This window comes from Dermacentor variabilis, chromosome 2 (assembly GCF_050947875.1).
Source record: "Dermacentor variabilis isolate Ectoservices chromosome 2, ASM5094787v1, whole genome shotgun sequence".
Taxonomy (NCBI): Eukaryota; Metazoa; Arthropoda; class Arachnida; order Ixodida; family Ixodidae; genus Dermacentor; species Dermacentor variabilis.
The window spans coordinates 110,204,189-110,220,864 of record NC_134569.1 but is presented as its reverse complement, the minus strand read 5'-3'; the positions used below and the strand labels follow the sequence as shown (position 1 = coordinate 110,220,864).

The 16,676-nt window shown below is 46.3% G+C and overlaps 1 protein-coding gene across 1 annotated transcript in view; it reads left to right on the top strand.

Annotated features, from left to right (window-relative positions):
* Window positions 1-3,312: 3,312 nt before the first annotated feature.
* Window positions 3,313-16,676, top strand: part of LOC142570401 (uncharacterized) — a 90,462-nt gene continuing 77,098 nt past the window's right edge. Inside the window, exons 1-3 of the mRNA XM_075678787.1 lie at window positions 3,313-3,555; window positions 4,383-4,433; window positions 8,473-8,674. Of these exons, the coding sequence (XP_075534902.1) occupies window positions 3,357-3,555; window positions 4,383-4,433; window positions 8,473-8,674 (452 nt within the window). The 5' untranslated portion in view covers window positions 3,313-3,356. The remainder of the gene's footprint in view (window positions 3,556-4,382; window positions 4,434-8,472; window positions 8,675-16,676) is intronic.

Here is a 16,676-nt window from a genome sequence, read left to right as displayed (position 1 = left end):
ACAGAGGTGACAGCGTCAGACCAGTCCTGTGTAAATATAGGTTTAATGGAGGGACACGGCAGCGTAATCTCGTGATTGCTACTTCTGATTGTCTTGATGGACACCACTGGATTTTCCACGGAAATTTGAGGTGCTGATATTCTGTCCATGTTGTTATTGATTCACTGATATCTCTATGAAATGAATATTTTCTATATCTAATTGCTGTTATGTGAGCCACCAAAGGAAGAACGGGCATTATAGGTCCACTCAGGGACGCTCGCGCTAATGCGTCTGCCATTTCATTTGAATGTAAGCCACAATGTCCAGGTACCCATAATAGTTTTAGAGAATTCAACTGTGGAGGAACTAATGTTAGAAACGTCTTTAGTGGTGGCGAATTGGGTGAAGCCGTAAGCGAAGTACAGACCGAAAGGGAATCTGTCATAATAACCGCACTTATTGAGTTCGACGGGAGTTTCCGAAGCGCTAAAAGAATTGCTAAAAGCTCGGCTTCAAAGACAGGTGTGAAGTCTGGCAGTCTCAAGGAGAATGACCAGCCAAGCGGAAGCGAGAAGATGCCTACGCCCGCCTTTTCGTTGTTCACTGAAGCGTCTGTGGCTATTATGTTATTTGTTTGCACGTGTGCTAGGTAATCTTGCAACGGTGCTAATACTTCTTCCACCTTCTCCTCCAGGACGTATCTGCCGCCTATAGAGCGGCACCATCCCTCTTGGGTTTCTTCTTTATCGGCGAAAGCGCCGAGGTCCATTTTTTCTCCTTCCTCCTCACCTGCGTGGAGAGGTCTTCTTTCTGCATGATTTCCATCCGAGGACGTTGGCTGGATGCCCCTTCCGGCAGTTTCCGCAGCTGTTGCGACTCCGTTTCTTCGCTCTTCTGCCGGCGTCCCCGCCGACGCTGCAACCGCTACCCGTGGCTGCGTCATGCTTGGGCCGGAGCAGCAGCTGTGCGAGCTGCTATGCCGTTGCGTTCCCTCAGCGTTTTTCTCTTCTGTCGGCGTCTCCGCCGACGCTGCAGCCGCTGCCCGTGGTTGCATCGTGCTTGGGCCGGCGCAGCAGCTATGCGAGTTGCTGCGCCGTTGCGTTCCCTAGGCGTTAGGCTTAGCTGGCGGCGTCGCCGCCTCGAAAATTCAAACTCTTGCAGAGAGTAGAGAAGTGCTCCTACCGTGGTGACGGCGGTAGTTCCGTGATCGCCTGGTGTTCGCGGTTCTTCTCGTTCTTGAATTTTTCACTTTAGGGCTTAAACTTCTCAAGATATGGACATTTACGTCGGAGCTCCGTGTGAAGGCGACTTCTCTACATCGCGCCCCCTAGCGTCCTCCCTTCACACTCCGGAGACCCTGGTTCGATTCCCACCCAGCCCATCTTGGAAGTTGCTTTTTATTTATGAAGTGCCTGCCGTGATTTATCGCTCACGGCCAAGGCCGCGGACGCCGACACCGACGCCGACGACACCGGCTTTTCTGCGACACGAGCTCCTTAACGATATCGCGTTATAATTGGAGGACGCTTACGCTTCGCCTTCAAGAGTGGAACGCGACAGCGTTCCCGTCGACCCGCCAAGGGGTGTAAGACAATGGGCTACGGCGCAGCGACTACGCGCCCCGCATCGGACGCGGTGAGCGTCGAGCAACGCAGCGTTCGGCGCGACAACGAAATGTGCGCCTGAGCAAGCGACGCACGCCTGAGCCGTAGAAACAGCTCGTTTCTAAGGCAACACCGCGTTCACTAGAGGCGCTTTTGTACAGCTTTGAAGCATCGAACTCGTGACTCAGTGCTTAATAAAGAAAAAAAAACTCGTGGCTCAGTGGTAACGTCTTCGTCTCACACTCCGGAGACCCTGGTTCGATTCCCACCCAGCCCATCTTGCAAGTTGTTTTTTATTCATGAAGTGCCTGCTGGGATTTATCGCTCACGGCTAACGACGCCGACGACACCGGCTTTTCTGCGACACGAGCTCCTTAACGCTCTCGCGTTAAAAAAATAGACATTATCAGAGCGGCGAGGCGCCCGCTCGCCGGCCCCGCCCCGCCGGGTCTACCACGTGGCCATGACGTTCACGCTACCGGCGCTGTCATTGGCTGCGGTTGTCCGATGGATGCGGCAGTCGCACGACAATTCTGAACTAAATGAGGTTTCGTGCCGTGCTTACTGGGTCATTAACTGATTATTAAAGCACAAAAACCACGTAGATTTCTTTTTGTGTCAGTACTTTAAAGAACCCCAGGCGGTCGAAATTTCCGCAGTCCTCCACTACGGCGTGCCTCATAATCAGAAAGTGGTTTTGGCACGTAAAACCCTTTAATTTAATCTTTAATGCAAAGAAACCTTCAGTTCTCGAAATCCTCCTCAACGCCGGCCAACTCCGGCACTCAACGTCAAGATATAGCCACCGAAGGAGATTTGCCTGGCGTCGGGCACGTTTTTTATATGTGTTAAGGGAATAAACTTAGAAATCAGTAATATTGCTGAATAAATTAAAGCGGGTGGAGTAAATGACGGTTTAGTAAACAGTCATTATGATAGAGCACAGAGGAACGAAGGATGTAGGTATATATATTTATAAGTGAGAGAATGAGGGAAGAATGAAATGATTAATACCATTGACATTGAAATCGATTAGGTTTACAAATGAATTTCTCTATGGCGATGTATACATCCCTGTGTGAGTGTCCAAGCACAGAAGCTACGATAATAAGCAGCACCGGAGAGTTAATTACATGTAGTGGGAATCGCAGATTGCACGGGCGCTGAAGAAGACGAGACTTCGTCGTATTGTTTCCGATTAATGGCCGAAACTTAATACGACGAAGTCCCGTTTTCTTCAGCGCTCGTGTAATCTGTGATTCCCGCTACATGTAATTCCATCCCCCATCGTGGGTAGGAGCCACACGCATCACAGGCCACAACAACAACAACAACAACAACATGTAATTGACTCTCTGGTGCCGATAATCATCATCATCATGGCCTATCCCCCAGAGTAGGTTGCGCCATTTTACTATGGAACAAAAACAAGAACAAGAGAGTGAGAGAAGTTTAATGATGCGAAATGCAGAGAGGTCGCCCAGAGGTGTATTCCTCTAGCCAGCTACTATGCGTGGTGAGAAGGGGAATAGGGAAAGAAAGAACAGAAAGAGGCGCATGATGGGTGACGATGACGAGAGAAGGAGGATGCAAAACATATGGCAAGCAATTTGGCATGCTCAAAGCCTACAGTCCAGGCCCGTACTTTTTAAAAAGTTCAGTAACGCTTGAATGTCCTTGAAACTCCATTGAGCGTCTGGCCAAAGAAGAAGTAGAAGAAGGCGTTTTCTTGCGTAGGGCAACAGCAATCGACGCCGATTCAACGAAGACATGCATGCTCTAAATGCACTCATCGGCTCAGTCCGTCTGGTTTCTTCGTCCATGCTTGTGCAAGTCAGAGGTCGCGGACTCTCGCTCAGCTTGGCTTTCATGCTGTGCGCAGTAGCGTCGCTATGCCAGTTCGACCCCACCGAGGCGAATGCGCACCCGAGAACACTCCTTCGGAGGACCGTTGGCTCTGAACTAGAAGGTACGTCGCTGCTGGAAACAGTATCGATGCGAGTCATCGCTGCGACATCCTGCTGTCTAATTGTAATGCACCCCTGTGCACGTATTGAGCTGACTGTGTTTGCGGTATGTCTGCATGTCTGTCTGCGTTTAAACTCTTTCACGCCAACTTGGGTAACTCGGTACGTGTGACTGCGTATGTGCCGCTATTCAAGGAAAAAAGGAATTGCGCTGTGCTGGGGAATTCGAGGTGGCGTCACGTGTTCAGGCCCGCGCCACACGTGGATGTCGTGGTGGCACTGCTGCGAAGATGGCGCAGTGAGTCTAAAGGGAAGCGCGAGAGAGGAGTCCGGCTGCAGTGCACGCCTCATGCATGACGCGATTCGGCGGGGGGATCTACATACGGTGGGGATCTACATTGCTTCAATGCTAATCGCGTTAACGTCGACCTGAGATGGTTCCAGCCAGACATTCTTACGTACGTATTATTGACGACACCAATCAATCAATCAATCAATCAATCAATCAATCAATCAATCAATCAATCAATCAATCAATCAATCAATCAATCAATCAATCAATCAATCAATCAATCTTTGAAATACTGTGACGACTTGCACCTCTTGAATGTGCACCCGGCGTCACAGGTTGGGCAGAGCGTGCCAGAGGCTACAAATGCCAGGCACTGAGACTCGTGTACAGCGACTTGACTCCATGGAACAAAATGGCTCGCCAGTCTTCACCCATGCTTGAACAACAAATACCGCCTGAGATGTCGCTCATCATTTTGTTGCTACTATTTTCCACTGCGGTGACTTACACCTGGCGCGCTATCGTTCCTCATTTCAGGAAGAAGGCGTTTTCTTGCGCGGCCTTTTCATACATGGGATGTGCATTGCTGTAAGGGTGAATGTTTATTTCTTCTTCACATTTCACTTATGCACTTTTACCACGAACCTCGGTCCCTGCAGCGCCTTAACGGGCTTCTTCAAACTTCAAATATCCGAACGGGCCTTAGGTAGTTATTCGATTGATTAAATGAATGGTGAACCTAACGAAGCCAAATCATGACTGTGATGATATTTAAGTGACGTTGTTTCATCGCGTAATCCTGCAGAGAACAGAGTCGTTAAATAGCACATGCGTAGCGGTAGCACAGGTGGCTTTACTTATAAGCCGATTCGTGTAATGCGCGTCGTCTCAAGCTCCGTGAGCACCACCTTGGAAGGCGACTGCCATTTTCCTTTCCCTTCGAAGCCCTACAGACCACAATGCCACAAGATAGATGTCGAAGGCTAGTGTGCGCGCCCATGAGCCACTCCGCAGTACCCCACGGAAGCAGTACGGACAGATTGGGCTTGTCAAAAGGTAAACGTCACTGCTCCAATGTAGGTGGAGCAGTGATGCTCTATGATGGCCCGTCCAGAAGTCGTTGCGAAGAATACAAGTCGCATTGCCGAAACGCTGTTTTTATAGATATCTATTGTCTCGACTCTACTTTGCCATTTCTTGTGAAATAAAGAAAGAGAGAGAGAGAGAGAGAAAGAGAGAGGGTGGCTGCGAAGCTGAGCAAAGAAGTTGCCTCGTGTAAGGCAACCACGATACAGCTATGGATAACGCTAAGCAAAGTTCGACTCACGCCCGGGAGCGCGCCTTGCCTAGAATAAAAACAAGCGCTAGCGTCGGTGCATACGATGGAGGTGAGCTTGTTCCTCAAGGAAAAGGTCTATTGATCCGGCAGAGCACCAGTCGTGAGTGGCTCAAAGATTTGTACGCGCCTTACATGTAAGAAAGTTCGAGAGAGAAAGAGATTGTGGAGATATTTTCGCAACACCTTAAAGATTCCGTTTAGGAATCACGGCTCGTAGCCTGAAATCACAAAGAAACACATGTCGGCGTACGTGCCTGGTTGGTTGGGGACAAGTTGTGTGTCCGTTTACAAGCGTTTCACGGGGACCCAGGAACGCATATGAGGACCATGCATATCTCACTGTATCCATAATTACCAGTAAGTACAGTGATATACAATGTCAGCTTTCTCGCATGCACTCATGAAGTGCCTTGCAAATGTCCCGTCTAAATAGCGCTAGTAGTCGCTACTGCACACCCATTGCTGGCTGTTGTTCAGGTGTGAGTCTTAGTGTGAACAATAAGACTCCTAGTATGAATAGCACTCTTAGCATGACCAGTAAGCCTGTCCATACAAGGTGGACCAATATGCCAGATAACATTTCACAGACATCCAAATAGAGAATAATGCGAAGATGCGAGGTGCGGAAGGAGTTGTTACCATGTGGTTCTTTATTTCAATGAGAAAAGACAGGGCATTTATTCATTGAGACTCAAAGAATCACAAAAGTGCATATCTGACGGTGGTGCGTCATTTATGTTGGTGGTAGTATTCGTCTGTCGTAAAAGAGAGGAAGTGTAACACGATCTACGCTTTAGCCTACAGTTAATACACATTATTATCAGGCGAAAACAGTAACATGGACAATAGGAAAGAAGCTCCACGACATAACGCTAGGTTAGCAATTGAGTGTTCAGTAACTGCTCCCACGAATGATATAGCGGAAGGAACAGTACATACAGAAGGGGCAGTGTTCTTCATGTTTGCACACGGATAATACATGTCTCAAATTGGTAACATGACCTTGCGCTATGAGTCGTTTTATTTCAACAGAAATGGTGGAGTACGGATGACATGGCGACCTCTAAAATTTGGCGCGTGGGCTTGTCTTTACTACACTTAACTTTTACCCATGAAGTTCTCCACAACGCCACAAGTTCTACCCGTACGATTCAGGCTAACGCTTTTACATCTGTGAGAAGACAGGCCATGATATCACAGCATGGGTATGTGTGACCCAAAATACCGAAGCAAAAAAATATCTAACTCGAGGAACAGGTTGGCGGTGAGTTTGTTCATGTTAAGGCGCGGCCGTGGCTGGCATTTGCGACGTATATTCGTCGTACCAGTACCAGTGGCACCCACGACGATAATGGAAGAAAGAATAGTCTAGAGTAATTTGACATCTTGAGTAACGCCGGAAGAAGTAACGAAAGCCTTGGGAGCTATGCAAATGGGGAAGGTAGCTGGGGAGGATCAGGTAACAGCAGATGTGTTGAAGGATGATGGGCAGATTGTTCTAGAAAAACTGGCAACCCTGCCAATACGCAATGCCTCATCACCTCGAGCGTACCGGTATCTTGGAAAGACGCCAACATAATCCTAATCCATAAGAAAGGGGACGCCAAAGACTTGAAAATTTATAGAGTGATCAGCTTACTGTCCGCTGCCTACAAAGTATTTACTAAGGTAATCGCAAATAGAATCAGGAACTCCTTAGAGTTCTGTCAGGCAAAGGACCAGGCAGGATTTGTAAAGGCTACTCAACAATAGACCATATTCGCACTATCAATCAGGCGATTGAGAAATGTGCGGAATATAACCAACCCATATATATATATATATATATATATATATATATGAAAAGAAAGCGTTTGATTCATTCGAAACCTGAAACCTGAGTCATGGAGGCATTACGGAATCAGGGTGCAGACGAGCCGTATGTAAAAATACTGAAAGGCATCCATAGCGGCTCCACAGCCGGCATAATCCTTCATAAAGAAAGCAACAAAATCCCAATAAAGAAGGGCGTCAGGCAGGCAGACATGATAGAGCCTTGGATTGGGAAGAATTAGGGATAAGAGTTCGCCGATGATATTGCCTTGCTTAGTAACTCAGGGGACCAATTGCGATACATGCTCACTGACCTGGAGAGTCGAAGCGGAATGGTGGGTCTAAAAATTAATCAGCAGAAAACTAATGTTTAACTGTCTCGGAAGCTAACAGCAGTTTACGATAGGTAGCGAGGCACTGGAAATGGTAAGGGAATACATCTACTTAGGGCAGGTAGTGACCGCGGATCCGTATCATGAGACTGACATAATCAGAAGAATAAGAATGGGCTGGGGTGGTTTGGCAGGCATTCTCAGATCATGCACAGCAGGTTGCCATAAGGCCTCAAAAGAAAAGTGTATAACAGCTGTGTCTTACCAGTACTCACGTGCGGGGCAGAAACCTGGACGCTTACGAAAAGGGTTCTACTTAAATTAAGGACGACGCAACGAGCTATGGAAAGAAGAATGATGGGTGTAACGTTAAGGGACAAGAAAAGAGCAGATTGGGTTAGGGAACAAACGCGAGCTAATGACATCATAGTAACCGATGCTGATTAAGGGTTAAAGGCTGGGTTCCAAGAGAAGGGAAACGTAGCCGGGCGCGGCAGAAAGTTAGGTGGGCGGATGAGAGTAAGATGTTTGCAGGGATAACATGGCCACAATTAGCACATGACCGGGGTAATTGGAGAAGTATGGGAGACGCCTTTGCCCTGCAGTGGGCGTAATCAGGCTGATGATGGTGATGATGATTATGATGATGATGATGACTATGATTATGATGATGATGCTGTTGATGATGATGATCCATCTATGCAAAACGCGTAAAGATCGCGTACTTCGTTCCGGTGTTAGGCAATATGGGAGAGTGTTTACTATTCATTCAGGCAAGACTCTAAAGACGCCGATGAATTCTGGTTAAAAAAGAAGCGATATCTTATGAAAATCTTATTCGGCTGGGGGGACCATGGCGACAGCATCTAGCGGCTGTTTTATCGAAGCACGCGTGTATACATCATTCGCTCTGGTCACTGAATGCGCGCCCCTATAGCATGACCTCAGCAGCAGCCTAAGGCGACTGTGTGCTGAAAGAGTCGACTACTTCAACTTTCCCTCACGCTCGCGCGATTTCGGGAAACTATATAGAAAAGGTGTTTAACAAGTTATCTACCCTACCTAATTTCTTATGAGAAGAGTGGGTTAATAAAAGCCTGCTTTCCTCACGAATATGCATGTACGGGAGTAAATTGTCTTGCAGTGTACTTCACGGCGTGGCCTGCGGCCACCTACTGCCACATAGGGACACTGGTTGCTCTCACCACGATTGACTATGCCGAATTCGAGTGCTTGATTTGGACGCGCATGTCCGTGTTGAGTATGACCACCACGCCGATGTACCGCATTTGTCACCTGATGAAGCTCTTCCATATCGAGGCTCGCGGAGTGTTGGTCCAGGACACGTAAGTGTATGCAAGCGACGCACTGCAGGCGCGGCGTAGCGAGCCCGTGTATGTTTGGGCAAGAAAAACAGCAGCACAGTTTTTTTTAGTGGGTAACAATCTGGTAAAGGAATGAAGTGAGTGTAGAGTGCTACGTATGTATGTATCTTAACAACACATAGGGAACACCGCGTTAGGGCCTCGACATTTAATTGAGCCGTGTTGGTTCCAGGCAAAACGCTGACCCCCTAGGGGCAATTTCTAGCGTGACACTTACGGACGAAATACTATCATGGTGGGTCACTTGGGCTGGGCCTAACAGCAGCAGCGTTGGTTTTACAAAATAGTTTCTTGGTACACAGTGATTTGAACACAGTAGCTTGTTTCCAGTTAGAGAAGTTAGACAACATCTGCCAGCTACGAAATACCCGCAGAACTGAAAGCAATATTTCGTACTCTCAGTAAACAGCGGACACAATCTACAGGAATGTAAAATAAAGAGCAAAAGCAGGCAAAAGAGACAACATGAACGAATGTATAAGAAAAAATAGTACACTTAGTGAACCAAAGCTAAACTGAACCGCATATCTTACTGGATTGTCCTAATATTGAAAAGTGGCCGAAGTTTCAATCAAAGATACCAAGCAGTAGTGCAACTATTCTGGGTGTTTAATTATAGGGAGGTGCTCAGTACACAAATTCTTAATTTGTTATCGTATTGTTTGCCCATTGTAATTTGCGCTCGCCTTTTCTACAACATTATATATTTTACGCAAATATTGGCCAATTATATTTTACTCAAATCTTGGCCAGAATTCCTGCTTCGGCAGTGACGATTAACTGTACTGTATTTTTTTCTAAAGGCTTTACTAGATAGGTACATTGAACATTTGACCTTGAAAATAAGACACTTTTATGTTCGGTTCCGTTTTAATCCGGTGTCAGCTTTATAGAAAAACAAGTTCAGTTTAATATCCGAGATGAAAATTAAAACAATTTGCAGGGGCAAGGCTCAACCTATTACGTTAGGGGATTCAAAAATCAAGGATGCGGCTCGACAAACGGAAACACCCGGCTATATAAAAGATTACGAACCACGTTAAAGCACGTTGGTGGGCTAGTTGGTTTGAATTCATCATATACTTTGTAAGTGCCCCTGGACGAGGACGTAGAAGGAAACAGATACACAGAGATAGCGCTACTTTCAACTCTACATCTTATTTCCGCACGCATCGATAAATATATACCGAACGAGAGGAAACAAACAAGACAAGAAAGAACGTTCAGTGCGATGAACCGTACAAGTGTGCATGGCACGATCAAAGCATACACTGGAATAGTTACAACGATAAACCGACGAATCATATCCCTTTTTCAGATAGCGACACTGATGGGCTGCTCACGCATCTTTCTTCTAATTTTTGAGGCCTATGAAATTGCAAAATTAGAAAAAATTTAGGGTATTTAGGGTATTTGCGGACCGGAAATAATAAGACAGAGAATAATCAAGACTTAGTGGAATGCTTAAGTGTCTTTATTAAGGGTTTCTCTAATGAGGCCGAAATTATCCTATCAGGTGACATGAATGCCAATATTAAGGTTTCTAGATGGCTATACCCTCAACAACAGCAAGGCAATGCTAGACCTTTTTGCGCAACATGACATCGTTATCGGGAATACAAGGCCTAAGTGTGATGGGCAGACGGCGTGGGAAACAGGCAAACGACCATTGATTAGTGTGTTATGACTGAAGGAATTCATGCTGAGTTGAGAGAAATAGTCGTTGACGAGGAATGGTATAGCAGCATAGGGATAACCATAAAGCCATCATATTGAATGCGGGATATGCAGTTGGGAAAGAGAGCAAGGAGCGCAAAATGCCCAATCCAAACTTGAACACTGAACAAATTACTAATATATTCGCAAGAGTCGAGGAAGAAATTGGCAAATGGCCAAGCAAAGAGTCTGAATATAGTGAGCATCTAAGCTTAATAACTACAGAAATACGGAATGATGAGCAACATGTTCGTTGGAAAGGTAAAAAGGGCCCGAAAAGCTGGTGAACAGGGATACACAAGAAGGATTACCGAACGACAGAAAACATCACGAGAGCACAGGCAGGCAAAAAAAGCGCAGTTGCCGCAGGATGAAGTAGCGAGAAATTGGGAAGCAGTCTTCGCTGGACGCATGAAAGAAGAAGAAGACATGGGCTAGGGGAGAAGTGGGAAGGAAGAAGTTAGAATAAAATGGGCGCACGACACCCGTCTCACTTAGATTGTCATTTCTGCTGCCGTTCGAGTTAGGAACGCTACATTCTGATGCAGTCGACACTTTTCAAAGACCAGGCATGCGGGTGACGTTTTTCGCCGACCAGGCGTAATCGGAGCCTGTTGTGTTCACCCGATACCAAGTGCACGGTGAGCCAGCGACGGACCTTCCTCTCGAAGTTAGTTCTACCGCGCTGATCAACGTGGTGCTGCAACAAGCAGCAATCAGCCGCCAAGCCCGCGTGCAATCAGGATCAGTGACAGGGAATCTGCAACTGCAGACACTGAGCGAACTCGTTCTGGAACCCATGCAACGTGGTACCCTCAAAGTGGAAACGCCTACCGGGAAGGTGAGCTTATACTTGACTGTTATGGAACTGCAAAGGCACATTATACAACAGATCGAAATAATGAGAACTTTCGTCCAATCGCTTAGTGGAGAGCATTCAGCACGAGGCACTGTTGAGCCAGATGTTTTTGAAGAAAACTTGCAAAGTGCACACTACTGGCTGTCGTTTTTCGAGTGTGCCTTTGAGAAGAATATGTGGCACTCCGACGACACAAAGATATTAATATGCGCCGCCATTTGGGCGGTATAGCCAGAAAATTTATGATGTGCAACTAATGGATCATGGAACATGTTGCGAACTGTGGAAGAGCAACTCTTTAGCGGGTTTTGAAGGCAACGCAGTAGAAAGATGAGATGCGGCACTACGGTTTAGTTATACAGGTGGCTCTCTGCTTCAGTACGGTCTTGAGAAGCGTCGCCTACTGCATTCTGCAGAACCGAAGCTATCGCCTTCGGCTGTTGTAGCTTCGATAACGCTAGGGTTATGCTTCGAGATCCGTAGTCATGTCCAGCTCAAAGGTCCAAGAACGTTTGATGACCTTCGGAACTTTCTACAGACCTCAGTGCCAAGAATTACATTGAGAAGACAGTCAGGTGGTAGAACAGAGAAACTTGATTCTCGTAAGCTGAGTGAACACCTAGAGTCGTTGCCGTCAATTGAATGTGAAGACAGCTTCATAAACAAATCCCTGGGAAGCGTAAATCATGACTGTGAGGATGCTGAAGAGCCAATTACCGCAGTTCATGGCAACCTACTTCCACATAATCTGTCTACGGTGCATCACAAGCCCCAGAAGAAGAGCTTCAGTGAGACAGTGTATTTGTTGTCGTCAAGCTTATTGTACGCTACCATTAAGGTAGATGACATTGAAGTGAAGGCTCTTGTTTACAGTGGAGCTTCGGTATCAATTATCAACAAGACTCGAGTGGATACCGGTAGTCTGCACGTGGGTAGAGCATTGCGTGTCCAAGCCTATGATGGGTCAGTGACCATGCATAGTGATTGGGTAACCCTGGCTATTGAATTTCAAGTACATGCTATTACCAATGACGTAATGGCAATTCCCAATGTCATCTACGATTTTGTTTTGTCCCGTCCAGACATGAAAAAACTTAAAATAAACCTCTATTGGGATGACAAAGTAATGGCCGAAGACACGATAAGAACAGAAGATCCTGGTGAAGAACCTAGTGTATCAAGGCTAATTTTTCACCAGGAAGACATCGAGACTAAGTACCCAGAGCTTACATGCGTGGGTAGCTACCCTCCAGCAATGAAATCACAGGTCGTCCCTTTTGAACTCGCAGATAAAACAGTGGTTCGTAGAACCCCCTATAATATGTCCAGAGATAAAAACGTGTGGCTGAAAAAGGAGTTGCAAGAAATGTTGGACGCAGGTATCACCCGGCCTTCTGTATCCCCATTTGCTTCTCCTATAACTATTGCACCAAAAGAAGACGGGACATTCCGCCTCTGCACAGACTACCGGGCTCTCAATCGTCAAACTAAGTTGATACCTTATCCAATGCCAAGAAGCGACGACATTATTGACGAAACTGGTGGGTGCCATTGATTTTCACGAACAGACTGGTGGGTGCCAATGATTTTCACGAACATCTTGCAAGGGCTTTTGGCAGATTCCACTAAGTGAAGAAACGAAGAAGTACACCGCGTTCATAACCCCATTTGACTTGTTTGAGTACAACACCCTACCATTTGGTTGGAAAAACTCCCCTGCGTGGTTTCAGAAGGTAATGACGGACGTTTTGATACCTTGGGCACATTTTGCTCTGTTTACATCGGCGACATCATCATCTACTCAAAGACAAAGGAAGAATACCGTAGTCATCTTTCAAAAGTTCGTCATGCCCTCAGTCTTGCCCAATTCAAAGTCAACTTCAAGAAAAGTGCGTTCTTTCAAGATACCGCAGCATTTCTTGGCAGGGTGTTTGATGGACAGACTAAAACTACTAAGCAAGAATCGGTAGAGAGAATCTCCAAGGTCGTAAAGCCTTATGATGTGCCCTTCCTGCGCGATTTTTCTTGTCCTTGCAGGGCACTTCCGGGCATTTATCATAGACTATGCACTGAGAACAAGGTTCCTCACGCGTTTAATTCAGAAAGACGTGCCTTTTCAATGGGACGAGAAGTGCGAAGCTGTCTATTGTGAGCCTGTAACACTAATATCATCGGACCCCATCTTGCGAATACCGGATTTTTCTCTGCCTCTGGTGCTGAATACGGACGCATCACATTATGCTACCGTTGCAGTTCTATACTAGAAACGCTCCAAACAAGCTGATCAAACCAAACACTACGTTGTAGGGTACTACAGCTATACCCTGAAACCCGCATAAATCAATTACGTAACAGCGTAATAGATCTCCTCAAAGATGAATGTTTTAAACACACAAAGACGCTCGTCTGCGACAACGGGCCGGCTTTCCGGAGTGCCAAATTATCAAAGTGTGCACAGGAGCACGGCATAATGATAAAGCATTCTTCTCCATACCACCTGGCAGCAAACGGTCTAGCGGAACGTGCCATACGAGACATCAAACAGTATCTGAAGATGTATCCAAACTTTGCCGGTGGCTGGAAGTGCTGTCTCGAGGCCACTGTGAAACATCACAACAGATCGTACACAACTGGTTTAGGCTGCAGTCCTCATTTTGCAACTTCGGGTACAGCGCCCATAGTTCCTGCAGAACGTGAGCTAGGCCTCCTAGAGAACCTCGAACTTGCGGAAATAAGGCAAGCTGTCAAAGGACAGGAGGTTTCCAAGCGCCGCATGAAGTGAAACTGATGAAAGGCACAGTAGCGAGACACCTGGACATACAAACTGGAGACCATGTCCTTGTAAGGAAAGGGACAATGCCTTCAAATTCAAAATTTTGCGGACCATTTCAAGTGATTAAGACTGCATGCCAGCATGAAATATTGAAGAATGTCTAGTACACCGGAGCCTCAGGTCAAACGGAGTGCGCCTGTATGAGAAACATATTCAAGTATTACCCCAGGAGGTGTAATTGAAAGAAATCTGGAAGAGTGAAGCCGTCTGCGCTGGACGCATGAAAGAAGACGAAGAAATGGGCTAGGGGAGAAGTTGGAAGGAAGAAGTTGGAATAAAATGGCGGAGGACACCCGTCTCACTTAGATTGTCATTTCTGCTGCCGTTCTAGTTAGGAACGCTACCAATTATACCGGGAGAAAAAATATGTGATTCAAATACTGGTGCAAGCGAATATAAACGGTGAAAGTGAACGTTCGTTGTCAGGAATACGTGAGGAAAATGAGGCCGCACTCAGAGTATTTTGGAAACACATAAAATTATTAGGCAGGATGTCTGGAGCAATACAACATAACCTAGACGAAGGTGGAAACATACTGGAAGCGGACGAGGCTTTAAATTACATCCGAAAAATAACAGTCGAATATTTCAAAGACAATGGCGAGGTTCTAGTTGAGGAAAAAAGAAGCATGAACTAGAACCAGATGGAAAAAGAGCTGGTGCTGACAAATTTAAACTGGAACAAAGCCGATGAGAAAATTTTGAAGCGCACAGGCACAGGGCTTAACGAGGCTCCCGTTAGGCTGATTAATGAACTAGGACAAAAAGTACGGAAGCTCTGTTGAAAGCAGTAGAAAAAAGTTTTCAAGATAGACGAATACCAGGCAGTTGGCGAAAAAGTAGAATTAATTTATAAAGGTAAGGGGGAGAAGGGTAGAATTCATTCTTATAGACGGTTGACCTTTACATCGGTAATATACAGGTTAGCAAAGCAGGCAATTAAGTTTTAGCTGCGAGCATGGACAGAGAATAATGACATTTTGTGAGAACTTCAGAATGGCGTCGGAGTAGGTAGGTGTTTCGATGATAACTTATTTCTCCTTACTCAGTGTATAGAAATATCAAGAGTAGAAAGGAGACCGTAATATGTGGCCTTTTTAGACATTACAGCAGCGTATGACAACGTAGACCGCAACGTTTTGCGTGATGCTCTGTAAAGGAAAGGATTAGGCGACGATTGTCGGCAGCTTTTGAGAGAGATTTCACTAGAATATACCTTTTGCGCGGAATGGGACGGGATGAGGAGCGAGGAGAAAGTTAATATGAACAAGGTGCTGAGGCAGGGGTGCCCTTTATCCCCACTGCTGTTTATGATGTACATGTTGAGGATGGAAAAGGCGCTAGAAGGAGGTAACATCGGGTTTAATCTCTCATACATACAGGTAGGTACAGTAGTAGAGCAGCAGCTTCCAAGTTTGTTTGATGCGGACGGCATTGTGTTGCTAAATAACAAGCAAAATGATATACAACATCTGGCTAATATCTGTGCACAGGAAGGCGATAAGGTAGGTCTGAAACGTTGCGTTAAAAAATTAGGTGTTATGGTATTAAATGAAAACAGCGAATAAACAGCGACAATACTGGGCCAGGAAATACCTGGCGTGAAAGAATATAAATACCTTGGTATATGGATAAATGAAGGCAATATATTGTTTCGGGGATTCTGGGAGTATAGAAAGATTGTATTTACAATGTATATACAAGATCAGACAGAGTAGTTAATTTGGCTGCGCACCAACAGCACCCAGTATCCAGTGTCTCGCGATCTTCTTCCTCTCTCTTCTTTCACCCTTCCGTAATAGGACCCCCGGGTGGTGAAGCGCCGTCTCGACGCATGGTAGGCGAATAACTGCGAACGAAGTATGCCTTCAGCCGCGAAACGTGCACGACGTCAACAGGCGTCGGACTTGAGGATGCATCAAACTGTATATAGGGGCGAATTATCGTAATTTACGTAGTTAACTAGACGTAAGACTTGATAAAGCCCTGTGAAGCGAGACAGAAGCTTCTGGGAGAGGCCAACCCGACGACATGGTGACCAAAGGAGCACCCAAGGTACTCGGGGAACTTAACATCGGAATGGCACCGGTCATAACGCTCTTTTTGTATATGCTGCGGGGCTAACAAACGAGATTGGGCGACTTGACGTGCCATGTGAGCGCGAGCAACGACTTCACGAGCGTACTCAATTGCAACATGTGGAAAAGAAGGTAGGATGGTGTCAAACGGAAATGTGGAGTCACCACCATACAAAAGATAAAAGGGTGAATATCCTGCGGTGTCATGCCGGGACGAATTATACGCGAACGTCACGTAGACCAGCGTGGCGTCCCAGTCGCGGTGATCGTTGGAGACGCACATCGACAGCATCTCTTTGATGGTTCTGTTGAGACGTTGGGTAAGACCGTTCGTTTGTGGGTGGTAGGCGTTGGATAGCTTGTGCTCAGTGGTACAAGAGCGGATGAGGTTGTCACAACTCGAGACAAGAAGCAGCGGCCACAGTCTGTAGGTAACTGTCGATGTGCACCGTGGCGGAGAATGACTTCGTGGAGGAG